At 39.9% G+C, this 24996-nt stretch overlaps 1 protein-coding gene across 3 annotated transcripts; it reads right to left on the minus strand.

The window, feature by feature from the left end:
• Positions 1–1697: 1697 nt before the first annotated feature.
• Positions 1698–22271, minus strand: LOC117423070 (epsin-3-like). Of its 3 annotated transcripts, XM_034038473.3 has the most exons (11): positions 21907–22269; positions 18545–18697; positions 14747–15519; positions 11672–11790; positions 8871–8963; positions 6368–6460; positions 5947–6112; positions 4463–4654; positions 4058–4168; positions 3364–3684; positions 1698–2616 (listed from the first exon to the last, which is right to left on the minus strand). In XM_034038473.3, exons 3-11 carry the CDS (start codon positions 15345–15347, stop codon positions 2306–2308), a joined length of 2007 nt encoding a protein of 668 aa, XP_033894364.3. In that variant the 5' UTR covers positions 15348–15519; positions 18545–18697; positions 21907–22269; the 3' UTR covers positions 1698–2305. The 3 variants fall into 3 exon arrangements, with proteins under 3 accessions (XP_033894364.3, XP_033894365.3, XP_058845870.1); XM_034038474.3 differs by lacking the exon at positions 18545–18697; XM_058989887.1 differs by lacking the exons at positions 8871–8963; positions 18545–18697 and having other exon boundaries at positions 21907–22271.
• Between the last annotated feature and the right edge of the window lie 2725 nt (positions 22272–24996).

The following is a 24996-nucleotide window of genomic DNA, read 5'->3' on the forward strand; positions in this document are numbered from 1 at the left end:
GCAGAATGGCTTACCTGTGCCCCATGGTATAAAATGAGTAGTGTTTTCCAAGGAGAGATTCCGTTGTGGCTCCATTCTAGGCAGGATGCTATCCAGGGTGTGTGTGTGTGTATATGATATATATATATATATATGCAAACGTGTGTCAGTCAAGTCAGATGTAGATTGGAATTTAATCCCCCATCCCTCTGTGACGTACACTTACTGTTCAGAAATAGAAATGCCCCATTTTTGTTTAGAAAGATTTGAATGAAAAAGACCTCTTTCAGCTGCTACAAGTTCAATCTGTATCATCACTCCTCTCTCTCTCTCTCTTTCGTCTCCTTCCGTGCATTACACCTACCTGAGAAGTGACGGCTTAACTGAGTGCTTATGAGCCCAAGCGCAATGTGTCAAAGTGAACAGGAGGTAATGGGGTTTAAAAAAAGAAAACTGCTGCTCATATGGAACAGTGCATTTGAAGGAGAGCTAACAAAGCTTTTAAAATCCATTGTCTTTCCTCTATACCCTGATCAGTGTCATTACAGGGTTTCTTTTGCTGATGATCTTTTGGTTCTTTGCTTGTGTTTTAAATGTTATTTTGGAATATATAATCTAACGTTTCTTAAATGACAACGCTACAGATGAAAAGCTGGTGCTGCACCTAATTACGTCTCGTTAAATCTCCAGCTGCAATCGAGCCATGTAATCTTTGGCTGCTGTTATCTGGGCGAATTGCACTGTCTCATATTACACCGTTTTGCTATGCAGATGCAGAACTAAATTCTAAGAAAAGCAATTCACTGAATTTGACTGCTTAAAATTAGGTTTAAAACATGATTTTTTTTTACGTATACGTATATAACAAGAATGATAGTTCACTTATTAGAAAGGAAAAAAATCTACACCTCCAGTACTCCATCGACATTCACGGGGTATCCTCTACATATGATACACTGCACTCTGCAGGAATATTCTTATAAACATACTGCATGCCTTGAAACACATTTTTAGGAACTTTGGTTTGCAATCTCCAGTGAAGATCAATTTGTAATTGCCATTCGTATACATTTGTCCCACCCTTCAGTGTTTCAATGAGTGGCTAGAACAGCATGTGAAACACTCAATTATATTTCTCTTGCTAGGAACACATGCTATCCTGTGGTCATCCAAAGCAGTTGTATCTCGTAATAAACTTTGCTTCACATGTTCCAGTAAACGTTTGCTAATTGAAATGGCTCAGTTGCTTATACTCTATTATGGTAATGTGAACCAGCCCGACCGTGGCTGTAAATGAACTGACCTTCACAATAATCTGTTCTATGGATGGAGCTCAGTTTATACATTCATTACATAAGTAGCTAACAGAGCTAGCCTGAACTTGGCATTGCTCCTTTTACACACAATCATTTGTCAATTGATAACATTGTCGCTACCCAATGTTGTTATAGTTTGTAAACTATAAACTATTTATTTATATTATTTAAAATATAAAACATTTTATCTAGCTTTTTAATATATGCTAGATTCGATCATTAAAACTGTCTGCAGTTAACCATCTACAATGTATATTTTTTAAAAGATCTCACAAAATTCTTGAATATTGTGTCACACTTTTAACTGACACCACCTGGTGGTGGTTTTGAAAAACAAGCTCCATTCCAGCTGTTTGTGGGTGAAAAATACTGATGTAAAACAAGGCATACAAAAACGTATACTAGAATAAAACCTTTTGATAATTTATTGCCAAATTGTAGTTGTGCATATACAATCTTTTGTTTATTGGTATATCATTTCTTTAAGATATGGGTCATTCTACAGTTAAAGGCAAACTCTTTCTTGTGCCATTTACATCCAAAACCTTCTGGACTGCTAACAGAGTCAATACTAAAAACACCAGCAGCAGTTCTGTCAGCCTTCTGGAACCAACTGATTATCCGACGAAGGTGGGGGAGGATCTGAAGATCCCTGGAATGTTTGCCACATTGCAAGGTTCAGTATAGTGCCAGCTATATCAGGAAGCTGAAATAAATAACTCAACAACATTCTCATGTGCTGCCCTTTCTGTCTATTAAAATCATGGTGGGTTACACAGAAAGAGCACAGAGAATAACTGCCCTGCCCTAAAATACCATCATATGAAATATGTCAGGGGTGGGCGGCTGGCTAGAGGTGTGGGGGGGGGGGGGGGGCATGCCTTGCGCGTTCTTTGTAAAATGCCTCGTTAAAATGCAGAAAATAAAATAAATAAAACTCCAAGCTGCGTGATTGTCCAGGTAAGAAGTCGATCCATCCCAGGTCAGTAAAGTCAAGCCTCAAGGCTAGTTCATAGGAAGGGGTTTCTGCCAGTGGCCCCAGGCTGCTGCGGGGCCATGGGCAGCAGGGGCTGAGGCAGGTTGCCGGGGATGTCTAAGAGACCCGGAGGAGGAGCGAAGGCGGGCGCTCCCGAGGCTGGCGGCTGGGTGAGGGAGGAGGGCAGGATCATGGCTGCAGGAAGGCTGCTCAGCGGCAGAGGCAGGGAGGTGCTGTAGGACAAGGAGCCAGGCTGGGGGGAGGCCGACGGAGTACGCATCTGATTGAGGGTGAGGCGAGGCTGCTCAGAGTGGAAGGGGTTAGTGGGAGAGGGGGTGCTCAGACCTGGAGAGAGGAGACAGATAAAAATCACTGAATAAATAGCAACCTTTATCTAAAGAAAATGGTACTGACTTAGAGTTCGCCCTGTACTTTAATAGCAAACAATATTACGGCAGTATAAGATATTACTTTTGTAGTAAATGGTGACCAAAATGCTTTGCACACATTGACGTAGCTACATATTATGCCACATACTGTATCAGTGTTACAGGTAAAAAGACCCAACATAGTTTTATGCTACATAGAATGTGAGTTTCTGGTAGGATCCTGTTGCCTTCAACACCAGGAATTCAGTTTTAGTGGTGTGAGCAATGAAATAAACTCCACCAGAGTCAAAGTAAAAAAAAAAAAAGAAAATCAACAGAACAACAAACTTTTGTACATTATCAGTAGTGCTGGGGGTGAACATGTTTTTTTCATATTTGAATATTCAGAATTTGATGAAATTTTAATTGGCTGGAAAACAAAAGTGTAATTCATACAACACTGAACTCGAGTACTGTATTTCAGATATAATTTATGCATGTTTTTTTTCTTTGCAGGATATACTTCTTATGCAGTCAATTATAAATTCTGTAACATGAATGAATACGTACTGAATACATTTCAAGCAGTGTGTTTGAATATTCACATATTTGTCAAAGCACTAATTAGCAGTATAATAGAGTATATTAATGTCTTATTATTATTGCTTACAAAGCATTTGGTAAATTTTTATCATTAAAAAGTGTCATCTCTGCCTTCACTTACCCCCTGTGATAAACCTGCTGTGCTGCTCTCTGTGCACCCCATTAGTCTCCGGAGTGTAGCAGGGCTTGCCCATTTCCTGCACTCTGCCCTGGGGCCTTCCTGACAGGAAGGGGTTTTTGCTCACGGGCGCTCTGGCAGGGACAAGGGAGTCCAGGTTGACGAGGGAGGCCGCGCTGGGGTCCAGGAAGGACTCAGGAGTTCTGCAGTTCCTCAGGCTGGACTCTGCCAGCGAGTCTCCCAGCCGCTTCAGGTCCAATGTGTCTGGACTGGATGTTCCATTAATCTGGGTGCTGGGAAACAGCTCACCAAACAGGTCCAGCTCTGTGGGGATTAAAAGGAGGAAATAGAAACAGCAAGTGGACAAATATTTCCGCTAACGCATTCACCTGTATCGTCATGCTATGTCCAGTGTGGAATTAAAAAGAATTAGCACCCAAATCCTTTCTGGATTTGTGAATAGTGACAGTGTGTCTGATAACTGCCTGGTTGAGAAAGCATCCCTTCGGTCAATAGGCCCCTGCAAGCTCTTGGATTTGGGTTCAATCTTTCTGCTAAGAGTATTAAGAGTTAAGGTAAGCAGCTCTCTATTACCATTCTCCAAAGAGAACATCATTCAATGGCAGCCCTGGTCATTTTCTATTGCAAAGCTGGCAATGAGAGACAGAATAGGGTGTCCCCAGTGTGTGAAGCTCACCTGCAGGGCTGCTGGATTTGGTGGAGGAAGGAGCGACGGCCCCGTTGAGCTCTCTAGCTTCCTCTTCCCTGGGCTCAGACAGCTCTGCAAAAGGGTCAAACGCTGGGCCACCTAGAAGACAAAAATGGGGTTTAAAATCAGCGGGATTCTCTTTTTGCTTGCTGAATTACCTCATTACTTGCAATGCAACACTGAGTTTGAGGTGAGGAACTGAAACACTCACGGTTACTATTTCCAGACCTCTAGGGACTAAAGACCAGATGACCTAGCCCCCTTCTGGAACTCAAATTCCAGCTACATGCTCATTACTACCAGGTAAGGGTCCAAAACAGCAACTCAATACATTGTGTAAGCATTCCACTAAAGGTGATCGCCATGAAATACTGTGACCGATTAGCTCAATACCTGCAGTGTGAGCAGGCGAGCCCCAGGGGTCATTGGGAGTGGGGCTGGGGGCGCTGGCTGGAGTCTTCCAGGGGTCAGCACGGGGCTGGCCGGAGTCCCAGGGTTTGGAGGGCCAGGGAGGCGATGGGGCGCTGGACACTGCTGTCGCCGGGTCTGACCAGTTGCCTGTAGCCGGAGTGCCGGGTCTCGCGCCTGAAAGGAGAACAAGAGCAATCAGGAACGCGGTCCAATGATCAAAGCCAATCACAACACTTAAATCACAAGAGCTTTCAGGTGCATGTGATAGGTCCACCCATTGCTGTGCTGACTGCACTGGCCAGGGATATCACCAAGGCTGTTCCTCGTTGGGCTGGTTTAAGAAGTATATTGGTGATATAAACATGAGCCAGCAGTATTATGAAAAAGGAGAAAAAAATAAAACTGCATATGTGACGTCCAGGCGCCTTCCACTAAACATCCATCACCAGGGATAATAACTTAAAACAGACTCAGTTCTACAATATCTAGAACAATGGCTTTGGAGTGGTACTCGAACAATTACCAACAGAAAACCTGCTACCTCAAGACAGATGAGCAGTACCATTGTGAGCAAAAGGATTATTTAGTGGGTGAGGCTCAAACTACCTGCAACAACTCCTCTGACCACCAGAGGGCAACTCCCCACACATATTGTACAAATTAAGAAGTTTTTGTTTTTGACAGTAGACATTTTCTCATTCAGTCATAGTTTTTTTTAGTCCCGTGAGGCACTTGTCCTCAGCTGTGATTACAGGGTCATTTTTAAATTCTACTAAAGGCAGCATCCGTCTCACAGATGACAGCTATCGGGAGAAGCAAGAAAAATCCATTTCAAAACCACAGGAATAATTTAAATCATTCAGAACGATAATTACATTTACAGCGCAGTAACATCGTGTCGTTTATACGTGACAAGATACATCACTGACCAATATGTCTGGATCAGCTTCCATTTATAGAAGCACGGAACTCTTAGTAATCCATCAAACACTGTGTCAAAATGCAACCAGTCACACAGAATAATTTACAAAACAATTCAGTACTGCATGACTGCTTTTGTGTGACTCATAGTTGATTGCATTTGAAGCAAGTAGTGATTTACTCTTTGCCCATTGCTCACTGAAGCAATGCAAGTGCATTGTATAAATCCCATGCCAACTCCAGTATCGTGAACAGAGCAAATTGGCTAAGGTTTACTTCCATGAAATGATACATTCATCTGCCCTCTACTGGTAAGACAGAAACAAGTACACACCGCCTTACATTTCCAGCCTTGACAATATAAACTGGTATAAGATACACAATATGTATGAGAGTGGAAATTTATGTCGATATTGTTTAATGCATCTACCTTGCGCAAACTTTTAAGATGTCCAAAAATGTCCAAGTGGTTTAAATTAGAGATTAAATGGTCATCTCAGACAAATCAAATGAATGACAAACTCAGTACCCTGTCTTGGCCTTACCGAAGGTGTCCCAGGGGTCAGAGGCAGGCAGAGCTGGGGGTGGAGGGCTGGTCTGGGGCTCAGCCCAGGGGTCATTGCCGTCAGTCGCAGTGATATTCCACGGGTCTTCAGCAGGGGGTGCTGAAGACACGGTGCCGAAAATGTCCACCAGATCGAGCAGGGCAGACTGTGTGGAGAGAGATACAGGAAATCTTACACTGTACTGTCAGACCTGCCAATGAATTTACAGAATGTATATATAGGCTGTTCAATCTAACTTGAACCACACAGCAGCAAGCCTGAGCTCAGGGCGTATCATTACATATTTTATATGACATTATCAAAAAGACTGACAGTACACAGTTAAACAAGAGAGCTGGTGAGTCCATTTAAAGTCTTTGGGACAAATGAGTGGTTATTGACTCCTGGTCTGGTGAATTACCTCTCCCTGCAGAGCAGTGTCCTCACTCTCCAACCCGCTCTCCTCTAGGGTCTTCTGCTGCAGAGATTGATCGCCTTGCCTTGAGCGCTTGTCCTGCGACAAGGAAAGCGACACCGTGACTGTTCAGAGAGTTTAATGTATGGAGAGAACACACACACACACACCTATGCTGTAGAAGGATGGGTGCCACACAAGCGAGAACTGACAGTCTCTCGGACCCCAGCACAAAGACAGCCTCTCACCTGGCTCCATCTGTGGAAGGTTTCATTTATTTGTTAATTTAGCTCTTGAAACAGCTGTGAGACTAATAGGGGTACTCTCACTGGGGGAGGGGGAAAGAAATATACTTTTCTTTTTTTTGGTTTAGTATTTTAATGGAATGAACAACATCATGCTATTTCTAACCAAAATCTAGCAAAGAAAAGCATATATTGGCAGACCTGCCATGAAGAACACAGAGAAAAACAAACTAAACAAAAAGAAAAGCGATTTGAAAGCCTTGTTTGATGGGGATTTTGTTAGTACCGTTAGTCACTGCAGACACATAGAAATCTCCAAGGTGCGAGTTTATAGCACTTTTATAGTTCACTGCAAATAGAACAGAAAAACAGCAGCTAGACTAGACAGGGTGCTCCATTACAACCATGAGCAAGCTGACAGACTACCTCCTCGCTGCCAGCTCTGAACACACTGCCCTGCACACTGTTCTGTATCGTCTGTGCTTTACTGGATAATTCACAGGGAGGTAGGTTATCTGAGGAAAAGCATCGGTAGGATATCTGGATTGTGTTTTGAAAATTTCCTGATGCATATCCACTGTCTTGTATAACTATGGCTTTCGCTGATATAGCTAAAACAAACCCGAGTCCCTTTTATAACCAATGAGTGGCACCTACGCTTAATTCTTCTGAATCTGTCAACTTTTCAGAATATCAATGTTCAGTTCACTTCGAGAGACTGGCAGACAATTTAGTCAATTTAACAAAGTTATTCACATTAATTTGAGGCCAAAATTCTCTACACGCATTGAATATAACATTGCACATCAAAACTGAAAATTCCCCAGCCGCTGCTCTGAGAAAGACACAAACGTTTCTCTTCCAATTCTTGTCAATTTTACTTCCACTTTCCACCCTTTTACTTTTCAGGAGTTTTGAAAAAAAAGTTTGTAACTTTGCCAAATAAAGTGAACACAAATACAGCTCCCCCTCGTCGAGACAAACTCTTATAAACCGACATCCCAACAAAGCCACGGACAGGACTGTACCCCTCTTAACACCACTGTCTTTGTTTGAGGTTACCTGGTATTAAAAAGGGGAACACCTTTTTGTTGTTCAGTACCCTATGAAATGAGTAGAAATGTCCATCTCCAAGATTAATAAATGTGCCTTCCTGCATAAGATTCACACATACTTATGGTACATTTACAGTTTTATTGAAGGTGTTTGTACTGGTAATTGGTTTAAGATGCCACGATTTGTCATATTTGTATGACTCTCGGTCTTAGCAAGTGTCAGTCTTGAGGTTTGATATAGAAGCCCCTATGCATACATAAAACCACTTAAGTGTACACATGAATGATACAGTAAAATATGCGTAAAAACTACAAGTCACATAATTATTTTCAAATGCAGTTTGGTTGCTATACTACAATCCCCAGAACTGACACAGCTCCTGCTATTTATAGACAAAGATCTTTATACAGGATTGATTTGCTGTGCTGCTGAATATCTGTACCCATTTTCAAGGCCTCGGGAAGTAAAACTGCTGATGAAGCAAGGATAGGATATCAGGAGTTTTATCTTTAATATTAAGTCTGGAAATAAATGACTTACTAAGACAAAAAAAACCACCCATCAGCATCATCACAAACACTGGAATTATTATTATTATTTATTTCTTAGCAGACGCCCTTATCCAGGGCGACTTACAATTGTTACAAGATATCACATTATTTTTTACATACAATTACCCATTTATACAGCTGGGTTTTTACTGGAGCAATCTAGGTAAAGTACCTTGCTCAAGGGTACAGCAGCAGTGTCCCCTACCAGGGATTGAACCCACAACCCTCCGGTCAAGAGTCCAGAGCCCTAACCACTACTCCACACTGCTGCCCATATAAATCTGGGAATTGCATATAAATCTGGGTTAATTTGTATACACGAAGCAGATCAGTAGGATAAAGGCAGGTTAATAGATGCACCATGACTAATAGGTGGAGGATGCAAGCTAGCTGGTGATGGTGTTTGCACCATCCATCAAGCAGTCTTTAAAGACACAGAGGGAAGGAAAGAGAGATGTGTGAGTTTTCTAAGCCCAAGTTGCTGCAAGGCAGAAGGAGGAGGAGGAGGTGGTTAGTTAGTGTTAGCTTCTCGAAATCTGTGCTTCTGAAAGACATGCATGGTCAGTGAAGAGGGGGTAACCTCAACCCTCTAAAATGAAGGGGAGAACACTGTTGAGCACCCCTTGTTTCTAAACCTCCACCAGGCTTATACGCTACCTTCTCGTGTTGCTCCTTACTGAGGCTCAGAGCAATCTGCAGGTCGGTGTCTTCATCGATTTCAACTGCTGGGGAGAGTGGTGGCTGCTGTGGCTACAAAGCATTAGAAATTGGGTGGTTAGTGCCTATAGCAGAAGGCAGGGTTCACTCACTGGCTGTCCTCAATGTGGAGGAGGGGCCACTCTCTAGCAACACCCACTTCAGAATGTGTCTGACTCCGCCCACTTACAGCATCACCAGCTTTCTCATGGATAAGAATACATAAATAAGCATGACCTCAACATGACTTTTGAGGGTTTTTTTTTTTTTTTTTTTTTTTTTTTTTAAAAGCGCCAAGCTGGGAAACTGTCAATAAAAATGTACTGGCGGTCGAAAAAAAATAAAATAAAAAAATAATCAATATTCTGAAGCCGACTGCGAAATTAATTTGTGCTGCTTCCAATCGGTTCACTGAAGTGTTGCGGTCGCAATTTACTTTACATATCAGCAGCCTCAAGCAACATTTTCCCAGACTGTCAATTCTGCAGCTCAAAAAAATGTGCATGGAATTAATCAACAACCAAGCGTGGAGTTAATAATGATCTGTGCAAATCAAGAAATTTGATGTTTATGTTGACCAAGTTCAGTGGGCTGAAATCACTCATACACGCTCTGCTTTCAGGAAGGTACCTAGCTCAGTACATGACATGGGGCTCTTTTTTGTGCTGCAGTTACAGTATCTGTTGTATTCAAAGAGAGACAAAAAGGTTTGCTTTGTCAGGGTTTCTTAAAAAGGGGACAATCATGTGCTCCACAGAAACCAAAAAAAAAAGAAAAACTCTTGAGCTGTTAACTCATATAGCTGCTGCAGAATTATTCACCATAGAGCAATGAAACTATGTGCAGGACCCAAAGGATGGTTCCCTGGGTTATAGAGCGCACTCTAGCGGAAGCCTAAGTTATAAGTGTTCTTGCTCTTTAGAAACTGAAGAATGTAAGGCGTGGCATTGGCAGAGATCCAGCTGTGCAGTTGCAGGATATGACACCCTGGACAAATCCCCTGCATTCCCAATGCTGCTGACTAGTCTGTCTGCCCTTGCAAAAAAATAAAAAATGCATTCAGTACTGTGGGTTCAATGTAACCATTTCATTGTTGCATAACTCTACACAGCCCTCTGCAGCAAGTTAGCCATTTGCAGGTAATTGTAAAATGACCACTACTGTCATTGGATTTGACTTATGCTTCAAGGGCAGACCATGTGCACAGTTATAGTATGCATCTTGATTGAGGATGGTTACTGAAGACGTCATCGACTCGGACCTTCTGTCTGGTGGAAATGTACAGCATGCAGTCATCAAATCGACAATGGGATGGTTCCCATTGCTAGTCTGCCTGCCCGCGAAGTTTCCCAAACAACTGACAGAGCATTTAACATTGATATAACGAAAGTTACCCTATATGCATTTTAAGACTTTGAATAAGACTTAAAAGGTATGCTAACCATGGTTTAGTGCTTATTAGCATTAACAACATTATCACTGCCCCCATTTTCACTTGTGTTGAACATCTTTTGTTAATCTGGGAAATGCTGATATTTGAATTTAAACACTAGATGACACATTGATGCTGTTTCTTGTCACTTAATCACTTCCTGGTATTGTGTTTCAAACGCACACCAATGGTCTAGCTGAAATCAGACCCTGTGACTAACAGTCAGTTTACCAGGACGCAGCACTTGACATTGCATTTAAAATATTTGCATGTCCTGAATTAATTATTGAAGAATCCAGGATTTTTGTCATAATTAAAGAGAGCCAGAAATAATCTTAATAAAGTTAATCTGAGGTAAGGATTGGCTAGCACTCCTTTCATTTAAATAAATCAATAAATGACTAAGATTTGTGACCAATGAAACAGAACAAGTAAGCCTTATATGGGTTTAAACCAGGGCTTGTCTTTCCTCTCAGTAGCAAAACATTTTAATTCCCGTCAAGACCCATTCCTAGCTGTTTCCAGTAAAACCACTTAAGAAATGAACAGCTGAAAATTGATTCTTCCCAGAATAAAGGCCAATATGTTAATGATTATTTCAGGCAAAACTTTTTTTCATTAAATTCATTTTTTCCTCTGATCAACGCGCTTGGTTTCACAGTAGACAGGTATTGAGGAAGTTCGACACATTTTGATTTGATAAATCATGTACCGGTTTGTCAAACTCCAGTTTATGTGGACAGATGTAATCCTGTGGAGAGCACATATGGCTCAATTCAAAATAAAAAGTTAATACAGCGTGTGTAGTGTGTCTCTTATTAGAGACATCATGTCACATAGTTTGAGCAGACAGACCCATCCAGCATTGATTCATGGTCCTCAAATCCAAACTACATGAGATAACAGCAAGAGACACCTTACACACAACGTTTTAATTTACAGCTGTACAACACTAAAGCTCTTATGTAAACCATCAAATCAATTGATCAGCCACGATATAAAGAATGTAAGTTTAAAAATACTTTTGCTTGAAACTAACAGTATTATCTAATTTTATGCAGGGTGGAATCAGCGTCAGGTAATGATTTCTCAGTTAGCTTTAATAGGAATATATCCTGTAAGTTTTCATTTGGTTTTGCTTTCAAAGGATCCAAACCAGGCAGGAGCAGGTCTAAGTTTATAAGAACGGCGACCGCCTCCTTCACCAGAACTATCCTGGTTTTCATAGACATGATTGGATTATGTGACCTAATCACTGGGAACTAATGTTCTGCCAAATGTTCTCAGCAATATCTTCAAATAGAGGGCAGCACCGTGGTTGCTAGGCTACCTTTTCACACTCCTCTCGGCTCATGGCCAACGCCAGCTGCAGCTGTAGCTCCTCCTCCCCACTGGTCTGGGGGCGGGCCTGTTCCAGGTCAGAGTTCAAATGGGGCGAAGAGGACGAGGCTGCCAGAAACAAAACAAACACAAAAATGAGTAAAGAAATAAAATTAATTAAATCCTAGACAACATAAATTCCCACACAACTGAACTACAAATTTGCTAAATCTGCTTATATTCTTCTTCTAAATCTGCCACACGCTTAAGCAGCAATAACAGACATTGAAAGAATTACAAGAGCTTACAAACCAGTTTGGTTAGCTCTTTTAAATTATATAAAAAAAAAACAATAATAATGTAAAATACTACTGTCTACTTTTACACTCTACTTTTAGGCCTGTTAGCTTCTGGTAATGAGGTATAATGCAGGCAACTAAGAATGAGATTTTTAGCCAATCTGCAGATAGAGTATTGTTTGCTTCAGCAGAAAATAAAACCCTGTTGCCTCTTAAAAGTCAAGGGTTCCCAACTACCTTGTTCAATCTGTGCATTGGTGTTTACATCTCAAGAACATGGACTGCCCACAGGAAAATGAATTCCCAGAAATTAATATATGTAGCCAGGATTATTAAAAATATTTTAACATCTACTTCCTAACCTCTGGCTTTGTTCAGAAGGAAACACTGTAAACGTTTGTCTTTAAGTATGACACATAAATGGCCAGCATGGTATTGAGGAACCAATTAATTCTCAATACAAATGACACTGTCAGTAGCTTTCTCAGTTTCAAGTGCTTACATTATCAAGTCAGTTAGGTCTATATTAGTGCATAACTCCCAAAGTAGCATATAACGTTACAAGTGTGAAAACTTAGCAGTAGGTTGCAGTACTAAAATCAATGCTAACTATGTACTGCCATTAAATGCTTGTAGGAGATGGACTTCAGACAGGTGTATTCATTCTAAATTAAAATCACTCAGAAAATAATTGCCTTCTTGTGTTTTCCAGGACATTTCACTAAAGAAACCTGAGTCGTTGGTACATTTTCTACAAAGAAATGCGTTTTGTTAGCGATGAAGGATAAAAGGTAAAACCTTTGTAGTATCCTCAAAGTGTTTGTATTTTTTTATTTTAGAAAAAATGTTAATGTTTCTTTAAATGTTGGTGAAAACTCTGGGGAAATAATCCTCAATTTTCCCAGACAAACAGAAAAGTAGCTTCCTTGTTTCCACTGTGAACTCTAACAATTATCTAAGTGACAGTGGATAGCAATATTATCTGAAAATAAATCGCTAAAAAAGAAGGTGTTACTGTACAATATATCTTCAAATTAATGTTGCAGTGTTTATTTTAAATTGTATAAATCAGCTACGCCGTTTATTCAAGGGTGGCACTTATTCGATGGTCATATTTAGTAGTTCTGCTCCCTGAAATGATATCAGGAAAGCACAGCCTTTCCACTTTAATTCAAGGTCTTCCTTTAAATTCCGGCAGGCAGGCACACCAAGATCAAATCTGGTGGAAGCTGGGAAACTGGAAACCCATCCGGGTAGAGATTTGTTTTGCTTTTTAATTGTTCCTATTGTGGTGCAACATGAGCTGGATTCCACAGAGCTAAAGTCACACCTTGGTAACAAGTCCCAAAGCACAAACTGTATGCAGCACACTGTAGTCCACTCATATGACACGATCACTGTCATTTTAGTTCTCTAGATGTAAAAGTGTGACATATTTACAGGCATGCTTACTACTTTATAACCTTTGTGACAATATCATACAAATATCATTTCACAAGGGTGATGTATTCAAGAAAATGCCATGCCAAGTTATTTATTGAATCATAATAGAAACCTAAATGTGGCCTGGAGGCTTTAGAAATTGTGCAGCCCTGTCCTGCACAGCATACAGCCGCACAGTCTGTCGTTAGGAATGGGAACGATGCGACCCTGAAGACAGTCTTATGATCAAACTGAAGGACCTCTCTCATTCAGGGGAGCTATAAAAAGACATGAAAGCAGTGCTGACAGTTTGGCTTTGGAGGGACAGTATGCTAACCCATTCAACATTACTCAAATCAGGCGAGACAGTGGTTTAGCTGGGCACTGAAACTAGGACCTTATTGGAGCCTGACCCTGCGCTTTAAAGACAAAGGGCACACTACTTCCCATTCAAAAGGAGCTATAAATAGAGCAATGAGAAATGCAGATGACAATTGGGATGGAGCGAGAGAGCATGTTAGTTTATCCAGGAAATCCAAAACATGAGGGCTGGTGATCACAGTTAGCTGCTAGGACTAGAGGGTGCAATCTCTCCCCCTCCAAGTAAGCAATACAAGTTTGTTTGCCAGACGAAAGAACCAACAGCAGTCAGAACACAAGGGAGGAAACAGTTCAGCATGTTTGGTTTCCCTGCCAAATTTCTGGCCATAACAAAAGGTCACCTCTTTAAGCACATGGACAGAAGTCCCAAAAGGCCCTTCAATATTTGAAGGTACAGAGATTCTACTGCTCCAAGTAAACCATGCTTCTCTATAGCTTCTAAAACAAACAATTTTAATTATGCTTATAAATAATTCAATGGCTTGGATCTGACTACAAAAAAAGTGTAATCTTTAAATCTACCTGATATATCATCACTAGAAGCTAAAAGCATCACATACACACTACCCATTTAAATACTGAAGATGCTGATATACTAATCTATAAACAAAATCACAGATGGCTGATTTCTCATTTTGCTTGATGCTTCCACTTAAAACCATTCTAAGCCCCAGAATCAAAAAAACCCTCTGTGTATGATTAATTACCAAAATCCCCCCACCCCAAAAAAATTAAAATGATACAGTGACTAAGGTGGATAATATTATAAAGTGAACTCATGACTACCCAGATTTCAGGCAAACACATTGAAGACATTGAGAAAGATTTACAGTCAAAGCGTTTGTCATTTGAAGTATATTGTAGTACTTATATAAATGTACCACTATTGAGTGTTTCTGAGACATTAATGGAGTAAACTAGTTATAAACAATTCCAAAGTTGTGCGGATAATCAGTCCACTGTAACGGTGTATTAGTACTCACAGTTATAAGATGTGGGGGAACCCCGTGACCTCCCAAACTCTTCTCCGTAAAGCGAGGACATGGTGGGCTGGCTGGAGCGGCGGCTGGGGTAGCTGACCTGTTGGCTACTGCTGCTACTGATCCCAGTGGCCACGGCGGACATGCGCTCCTTGGTCTTCAGAGCGTTGGCACGTTCTTGCTTGAGTCTCTCCTCGTCGCGCATCAGGGCCACCAGCTGCTTGGCCTTCTCCCGCACGTTGATGCCCTGATCCTTGCCATCACGGTCTACGAACTGGAAGTCCTTGAGGGTCTGGATGGTGAAGACGTTCTCCTTGCACTGGTGGGCCACCTTGTCGGAGCCGGTCTTGATGAGGTAGTCCAGCAGGGTCAGGGCTTTGTAGACGTGGCGCCAGTTCTTGCCGTGATCGTTGAGCCGCTTCCAGATCATGCCCATGACCTCGGTGAAGGCCACCACGTTGAAGGTCAGGTCGCCGATCTCGGACATAAGGGAGCTGGACGGTCCCCAGGGGTCATTGGAGGTGGCCTCCCGCACCTTGATCTCTGCTTCCGAGTAGTTGTGGACAATGTTCTTGACCTGCCGTCGCAGGGCTGAGGTCGTCATGCTGCCGGCCGCTGCTGCTTGCCCCGAAAAAGCCAAAAAAATTGCTTGTTTTTTTTGTCAGATTTCAATGGGATCTCCCTCCCTTAGGACGTTTTGGGGGGGGTGCTTTAGATTACAGTCTTTGGTATATTTTAGACGATGTCCTTAACGGGGGGTCTATTATTCCAAATACCTTTAAAAATAAATTTAAAAATAGCACAATGTTAATAGAGTTCACACCAGGACTAGAGATATTTCCACTGTGTGGTTTTGCCTGAAGCAACTTTGTATTGGTTTTAAATACAATCCAATGGTGCTGGCAGACCATGCACAATTGGAGGCACACATTTAACTAGTTCAGTGTTATTTTTCTGCGTTAGTGGCTGTAAGGAAAGCCCATTTTCTATAGCCGGCTGAAATGTCAGTGTTCGACCAATATGGGTGTTGGTTTTACAGGATATTGGTTTTCTGTCCAAATCTCAAATCAGGACAGCAGTGACTACAAAACCTGAAAAGCATCACAGTTGCAGTCTAATAGTCATATGAGTTGATATACCTCGTTGAAGCAAAATCTTTCAGCTCTCAAGCCGTATGTACAGTTTAACATTTAAATATTGTTTGGGAAGAGTTTTAATAAAACAAAGCCTTTAATTTAGTAAAACTAACACAATTTAACAGTAATGGACCCTGAATCAGTCAGCAGTCGGTCAATGAATGCTTAGTAAATACCCTTGGAATTTAACACACACCCGTGGAATGTTTCTGGGGAAAAAAAACAGCAGTCAAGAAAAAAAAAAAAAATCCCCATTTGTTTACATAACCCGAAACCCTCTGTAACTAATTGTCAATAATCTCACTCTTCTAACCTATATATTAATGCTTTATAAAGAGGTTGTAAGGACAACTATCAGATTCACAGCAGGGACTCAAACTTTCCTCCTTCATCCTTCCCGGGTCTTCTCTGACTGTCAAGAAAACCACTATCAAATGAGTTACTTTGGGATAAAAAAAGGTAAGGCTACAAATCAGTATCTGCTTCCTGTAAAACATCAGGCTATTGGGTTTCTCCTATTTGTACTCGTGTAGGAGCAGTATTTAAAGTGCTGTGTAATACAGTAGTGACTCAGTAAGGAAAGGGAAATGCTATATATTACGTCAGGATCTTTTCAAATTGTTAAGCTGGGATGACCAGATCGCAACAGAGCCATTTTTAATTTAACTTCCATGTTCGATGAACCACCACAGTAGTGTGTAAGCAAATTATTATTTTAACTGTGCAGCAAGTTCTGGACTACCTCCTTGATGTGATGACAGCATGGAGTGACTGGTATTGTGTGATAAAAGGGTATAGGACAATGTTTGGGCATCTTACAAAATGCCCAAATACCTCTCATACTTGAATTAAAGCAGATTTTCAACTCCTTTAGTTTGTAGGAAGTCATGGTTTGGTGTTGTTAACGGAAAACTAAAAGCACTCACTGATACAAGGAACTACAAGGCAACTCTAACACGCCTTAACTGAAGAGGACATTGGAATTCCCCTGGTAGAGAATTAATGAATGGCATCCAGAACCAATAAGGCACAGCTGGTACCAAGGCCAATGGTGAAGTGTAGGTAAACCACTACCAAGTTAGACAAATACGTTGATCTTGGCAAGAAATGCAATACAGAACAGAACCATATGCACGAACTTGAACAAACGTGAAAACAAAACAAACATACATCCCTCACAGAGCGAAAAGAAACAGCAGAAAGGAACAGAGTTTTATTTTTTAAAAGATACCCAACTGTCTGCTATTGTTATTATTATACAGTAGGCATACAGTAGTACTACAATAAACACAAGTCAGTGGCCCAGCTTTCCAGTGTGCCCACCTCAAACATAAATGTACACTAATTATATTAATACTGCACCAAGAGGAGATCTCTTTGACCAATTGGCAGATTAGAGGTTGTGTGGTCCAGTGGTTAAAGAAACAGGCATGGAACTAGGAGATCCTTGGTTCAAATCCCACCTCAGCCACTGACTCATTGTGTGACCCTGAGCAAGTCACTTAACCTCCTTGTGCTCCGTCTTTCAGGTGAGACGTAGTTGTAAGTAACTCTGCAGCTGATGCATAGTTCACACACCCTAGTCTCTGTAAGTCACCTTGGATAAAGACGTCTGCTAAATAAACAAATCATAAAAATTTGGTTTGATTTTTTTTTTTTTTGGACACTCGGCTGTCTTCAGACACTTTCACTGTCTTCTCTGTGTTTCAACCAGACTCATCAACCTCTCCAGCATGCTGGGACCAGAACTGTTTTATGTAACTGCTTTTTAACTGCTGAGCTTGGCCATCGGTTCCTAAACCAAGCATGGCTAAAAATTTGAAATCTTAAATCTGAAACCTGAATCTGAATCTGAAAATTCTGCAATAAACAGGGTTCCCACTGTTCTAAACCAGAAAGCACCACCCAGTAAATATAGAGGGGTGGCTTTTAATCTACTAAGATCGATTTAATATCACTCTATTGTTACTTATAGTCAAATAAAATGTAAAGTATTCTAACAAATTACACTGAACAGATATACAAACGTAGAAACAAAGCCAGATATCTTAACACCTTGAAATCGAGGCCTAAGGTTTTGAAACCCATTTTCTAACCTTCAAATACCAGAAGCATCTGTAACCTTTTCACTGTCCCTTTGGCGTTGCTTATTTCACTTATAAACCAGGTTTTGTTTTGCACCTGGACTCTGGTATAGTGCAGTTCTCCTCCGCACTCCCTGTGCAAACACTTCTCAGGACCCCCTGAGAAGTTTAGGATACTGCACCACACTGTGGGATGGGTCCTTTAACAGCAAGCTTGGACATGATCCCACCCTTTATCTTGCAGCACATTTTCTGAAAGAGAAACTTCGCAGTTATTGGACTGCGGAGGCCATCAGGTCTCAGTATCGACCTCTGTGCTGGGCTGTAAAAATCTTACATCCAAATAAACATCTAAGGTCTAATTAAATGATCGATGCAGACCTTTTGCATCAAGTTTTCCTGAGGGAGAGGTGAGAGCTGATCTCAATGCTGTACCTCTCACTGGAAAGCTCACAGAGCAGTCTGTTGTGAACCCCCCCCCTCCCCCTCCCAGGGCTGAGTCATTGCTACCCTCAGAATTTACAGCTACTGTTTTTTACAACACAGATAAGGTTAAAGTGATGATCGTTAACACTGCTCACCTTACACTTTTCAGCATTTGTCTTCAGCATTGAAAGGTGGCAGAATTGATGGTGGCTACCTGGCTTTTCTATATTAATATAGCAGTACAGAGTAATAAAATATGTTGCTTTCTGGTACAGATCAACGGTACAACTCCAATCAGACCTTGTGACCTACAGAACAGGAAGTAATCAGGTAACAAGAAGCATCTACATATCCTGAAAAAAAGTGAAGATCTTGCTTCAGAAAAAAAATAAGTTAGTTGGGCGATTTGAGGTAAGAAAAAGTATTTTAAAAAATAAAGACTACTATTTATACTCTAATAACCTTTTTTATGCATGAGGCTTGATGGTCCGGTGGTTAAAGATACAGGCTTGATACCAGGAGGTCCCTAGTTCTTATCCCCGCTCAGCAACTGACTAACTGTGTGTTAACCTCCTTGTGCTCTGTCCTTTGGATGAGATGTAAAACCAAGGTCCTATTGTAAGTGACTTTGCAGCAGTTCACCCCCTGTTCTCTAAATCGCTTTGGATAAAAATGTCTTCTAAATGACTAATTAATTAATGAATTAATTAATAATGACAGATTAGAAAGTCTGGTAACTCAAAAAGAACCTGAATAGCTCACCTCAGTAAGCAAGTACACACAACAGAAATACGACACTACAATACATATCATATCAGACATAATTATTCACCCCCTGACATTCCCAAAGAAACCTTCAGGGAATGACTTTAATGGAACGTATAAATTATGAAATGCTACAGTGTATGCGCCACAAAAGCATGCAAGCAATGACATCACTTCCTCGAAACAGACTAAGAGAGTTCAAGCAAATACCACAGGAGACTTGTACTGCTTTTTTTTGCAAATCAGTAATGGAAGTCCGAAGATCTAAAAAAGTATTCTACAGCAGAAAGTTCTGACTGAGCTCTATGAAATGTAATGATAACATATTTCCTGACAGTCTGTGCGTGGCAGACACCTCCACCTACATTTTTTAACATCACCAGGCAGTTTTCAGATATGGTACTGTAACCTCCCACATGTAAACAAATCCAGCATAGTTCCACAAGCAATAGCAGCTGAATCTCATATCTCCCAATTTTACCCTATTCAGGGCAATTACACGCTCCCTAGATGTCTCCAACATCCCAGATAACTTGACTATTCTCCTTTATAGCAGCTTTGCAGCAGAAATTAAGCAGTGCTGTGATTGAGTTTGGTGCACCCAAACTTGCTAACTAGACTACCTTAAAGTTGATGGCAATAAAAAGCAAAGCCCAAAGTTTAGTCTTAATAATTTAGTCAAGACTGTCTCCCATCATTACTATCCTACTGGCCTTGAAGACTGTCCCAGGGATGGGTCCCTACTTTATAGCAGTTTGAGCCATTCCTAGTTTTACTATGAGTTTAATAAGACACACCTGAGCTTGTTACCTATACATCGTGGCTTATCAAGCTCATAATAAAACCTGGAATGGGTGGAACTGCTATGCAATAGGAGTTTTATTTTCATCCCTTCAATTTTCAACTAAGTTACAGGACTAAGTATGCAATTAAAGATGACCAGAAAATGAAAGATTAAGTATGGAGACTCGCATCGCTAAAATGTGTGTGTGTATATATATATATTGTAAGTGCAACTAACTTACTGAGAAAACAGGTCTGTCCCATATGCCCAGTTGTTAAGACAGAGCTTACTTGGGAACTGGTAGTTAATGCCACTACACTCTATAGGGCCCTTCAGTTCCAACTTAGAACCTCACAAGGCCTCCTTACCTCCCAGCCCTACACTAGTTACCAAAAGGCTAGTATACACAATCACAGCCGAATGTATTGTCACGTTTGCTAAGAAGCATCTTCAAAAGCAACATAAAAATACTCTTCCTAGCATCATAGATATCAGAAGAATCCACTTTGTATTTCCGTAGTACCTTCTGGATTACTACGCTGACCTTGAAGTTTAAAAGCATTAAAAAAACCTCCACTTGTGGTAGGACAAACACAAACCTTGCATCATACAGCAGCAGCCCTGCCTTTTAAAAAAAAATGTGTTCGGCAAATTTTTTAAGAGACAACACGATAACGTTTCGACGCAAGGGCATCCAGTTACCCCACTTCTATCACGGACCAACGTTGGGAAAAAGCGAAGGGCATTTAAACACTGTTAGTGACCTTTCCAAGTGCAAATACTGTAGCCTACAAGATCAAAACATAACGTGGAATAGAGGTAATGTAGATATACCTCTTATAAGAAACATGCAGCCCTTTTTTGAATATTGGTGCTGTTGTTAAAGAGCAAGCGGTATTTCTTTATGCATACATTTCTGATTAAACTATGTGGATAGGCGGTATCTGAAGTGTGATATTGCAATTGCTGTGACTTTATTATGTTGTCAGTCTGTGTACAATTAAGCCTCAGAAAAGGAGTGTTGTTAGAGTATTCTTTTTTCCCAGGAGTTTAGCTAGGGTATTGTAGGCTCATTCAATCCAAACATTTTTAGATAGCAGGCGACAGTGTAGTAATTGCATTCTCATTTAAATGCATTCAACACAGTACGGTACTTTCATTGTGAAAACGAAATTAAACGAGATATCTTGGTAAAAGTGTGTGTTTTACCGTTCTGTTTAATAAACAGTCGGCTTCTTTTGTTAAAACCGCGTGTCTACAACGGCGACTGTCAGTATAGGAACAACAGTTATAATTACCATCAAACGGCAGCTTTCTTTCTCCCTAAGCTAAAAAAAATGTTGAATGCAGTTGCCCTGGCCAAAGTAGCGCTGGCGTTGGACTGTACAGTATGAGTTTCAGCTTGTACTGTTTTCATTATTGATTTCACTGGATTCATAAGACCTGGTTTGCGGGATATTTCACCTGACTGTTTCACTATAAGTAGCTATGCTTAGAATGTATCAACATATATAAAAGAGTAAACGCAACAAAATTAAATGTTACAATAATAACGGTACATCTATTAGAAGTGCCCCCTTTATTTCATCAAGTGCGCATTTAGCTTTCAGAACTGTCTAAACTTTCAAATACAACGTGTATGGAGAGAAAACACGCCTTTTTTACTATTTTCATCAGTGCAGAGAAGGTTAATGTTTACAGCGAATACAACCTTTACTGAAAATGTAATTACAACTTAAATATATTGTCCAGTATATGCAACAAAAAGATGCAACCAACTGAAAAAAACCGCACTGTAGACAACAACATAATCAATATAAGAGGTACCATATCCACAACGAGTCATAATGCATCTTAATCATTTCAGTATCACCTGGAACTATTTTTAAAAAATGAGTGTACAAAAAAGTAAACAGTTTTTCTCTGAACCGCATCTAGCCTCGTAGCATGTCCACTATATTGACTCACCTAAATTGCTATTCAGCGAGGCTGATCATTCCATTGGCAACTTTATGACCATTATCCCCCCCATTGCAGCCTTTTTTCACCCGCAGATCCAGTAAGATGTATAAATATATTGTCCAGCCACACGGCCTTCAAGTCGCAGCTTCAGCCTCGTTTCCAGATGAATATGTTTTGAACGATTAAACCCCCCACGGTCGCTGCCTGCGAAAAGTTGTCTTTCGTACGTATCACTGTGCAAACAGAAACATAGCTTGGAGCTGCTGAAGACAGATATAGAAGGGAGGGAGCGAGCAACATTCCACACAGCAGTTGCATAGTCAGGGAAGGGTGTGCAGGAAGGCACGCTGCAAACAGGACCTGCTTGCTTTAACCCATGCTTACCCGGAGCAGTGTGTAGTGATTTCAAAATAATTACAGTAACAGTATTACTAGCACTGCACCTGCTTAACAAATGGGATAACAAAAAATAAAACAAAACAAACAAACAAAAAAAGTGCTTTTGTGCGTATTTTTTATTCAGGTGTCAAGCAGCTGAAAAATTAGGGTTTTAACAGTTCACAGCAGAGACTGCTTGTCAGTGCCAAATGTACATTGATTTGTGAGAGCAGGACATTTCTCTTTCATGTTAGAAGCCTGGTGTTTCTTTACACCTGCTGTGCCAGCGGCTTGGCACAAGGCTAGCTGGGACTTTTCTGCATAGACAATCTTTTCCTTTTTTGTCTTGATTGTAATTTGTAATTCAAAGGTGCCATGTGTATATATATACACACACACACACTATAGATATATATATATATATATATATATATATATATATATATATATATATATATATATATATATATATATGGTGTTCGTTGGACAATTGCAGACCTAGTATTCAAATGCAGCTTTTCATTGCTTATTTTAAGTATTTCAAATCTGATATTGCACATATTGCTATGTAATATTATTGATATGCAATATTATAGAGATGTCATGTGTGTGTGTGTGTTAATATGCCAAAGTAATAAATGCATTTGGAAAGTGAAGCTGGACTATCTGGGCATGGTATATAAACTTTAACAAGTCTTTAGAAGTCCAAAAAGATTTTAAGATTATCACTATAACTACATGTTGAAGAATGTATCATTATTAAGAGAATTTCAAAGATTACCTTTATTAATTTAAAAATGATATGATGGGTGTCATATAGCCTAGTCACCAAATTCTCATATATACACTGATAGGACTGATAGACTGATAGGACTTGCAAATAATAACGTAACATGTGTTTCCCATTATGTATCTCCATTGGTGACATTCCTTACAAGCTGTGTTTCTAGAATGATAAAGAGGCAAGCAGGTCTTAAGAGACAGCATATGGAGCCTAAACCACCTTGGCAGAATGAACACAAACTGGAATGCAAAGTTAATGCCAAATAAATAATCATATAGCAGTATAACATTGAACATGATTGTGGAAAACTGTAGCTTTTAAGTTCTATCTTTAAGCATGGATAAAATTGCTTTACTTACCTGTTCCATAACATGATTTAAAATGCTGGCTCTCTCACAAAGCTGTGGCATGTTTTGCTACATCTGAAAGAAAAACAACAACACAATTTGTTTTAACTGCGGTGGACTGCTGCACAATTTAACACCCCTGTAATCTGCAAAATACTGTAGTTAAATACATAACAATCTCAGTAACGAGAATTTCGATAAGATAAACACTATATTTAGAACAGGATTGCCTGTTGGTCTTTTAAATAACACTGTTCGGAGCTTGAACAGGACAAATACCTAAATACTGTAGTCTTTCTTTCCCAGGAAGAAAATTGGATTGGTTAATGAAATGTTTTATCCGAGTAGATAAGAACAGTAATCTTAAAATGACTGTTAATAACATGCTTTAACATCCATAACTTCAATCACTCAGTCATGGAAAATGTCAAAATGTTTGACTACAAGACTAAGAAATCAAGTTTCTTAAAGTCCTTTTTATACAAATAAAAGATCAGTAAAAAGGTAAACATGAACCAGGCAACAGGCAGTATGTGAAGTGAGGAATTGCAGCAGTGTGGAGTAGTGGTTAGGGCTCTGGGTTCTTGACCAGAGGGTCGTGGGTTCAATCCCCAGTGGGGGACACTGCTGCTGTACCCTTGAGCAACGTACTTTACCTAGATTGCTCCAGTAAAAACCCAACTGTATAAATGGGTAATTGTATGTAAAAAAAATGTGATATCTTGTAACAATTATAAGTTGCCCTGGATAAGTGTGTCTGCTAAGAAATAAATAATAATATTCTGATTGTTAAGGTGTTATTTACTCTGTGAACATTTTAACATTCACTTTTTGTAATGCTTAGTTAAATACAGTATATATGGCAACCATTAGAATATTGCTTACCTTCATTCCACAGCTTACCCCTGCAGTTGTTTCCAGATTGCCCTGAAACCCAATTCTGAACAATGTGGCTTTTGATCACAGAGAAAGAGAAGACCCACATAAACTACATTAACTTCACCACCAGTTTCTTCCATAACTTGAAACGCTCATACATTCTGAGGTTAAGAAAAGCAGATGATACAAAGGAAACATTTCCAAAGTGTTTACTCAAGTCACTAATCAACTTTTTTTTTTAAAGCCACTTCAAAATGAGGGCTTTAAAAACCTTATTACTGAGCTCTAATCACAAAACGTTTGATGAAATAATATTTTCTTATGCACAAAACTGTTCTAGACTGTTAAATACATCTATATAGCTTTTTTAAAATGAATATCAACAGTTGCAGTATTTAACCCATTAAAGAAAAAAAAAAGTATAAGCTTTTTTTAATAGGGTTCACTATGCATTGTGTGGTTCTAGTTTTGTAAAAGTTGCAGTTGCTTTATTAAAAAACTAGGGAGTTAATTAAAAGTGAATGTTATAGAAAAGTCTTACAGATCATTCAATAGACACTACCTAACTTAATTAGCACAGCGTCTTCTTAACACAGGTAAATATTGTTTTGTTAAAATAATTTTACATGAACTCTAAGCTTTATGTAAATTGTATTTAATTGCTTATGTTATTGATATATAGGCTATATATTAGGCAATAAGCTGTAA

Source organism: Acipenser ruthenus, chromosome 17 (assembly GCF_902713425.1).
Source record: "Acipenser ruthenus chromosome 17, fAciRut3.2 maternal haplotype, whole genome shotgun sequence".
NCBI lineage: Eukaryota > Metazoa > Chordata > Actinopteri > Acipenseriformes > Acipenseridae > Acipenser > Acipenser ruthenus.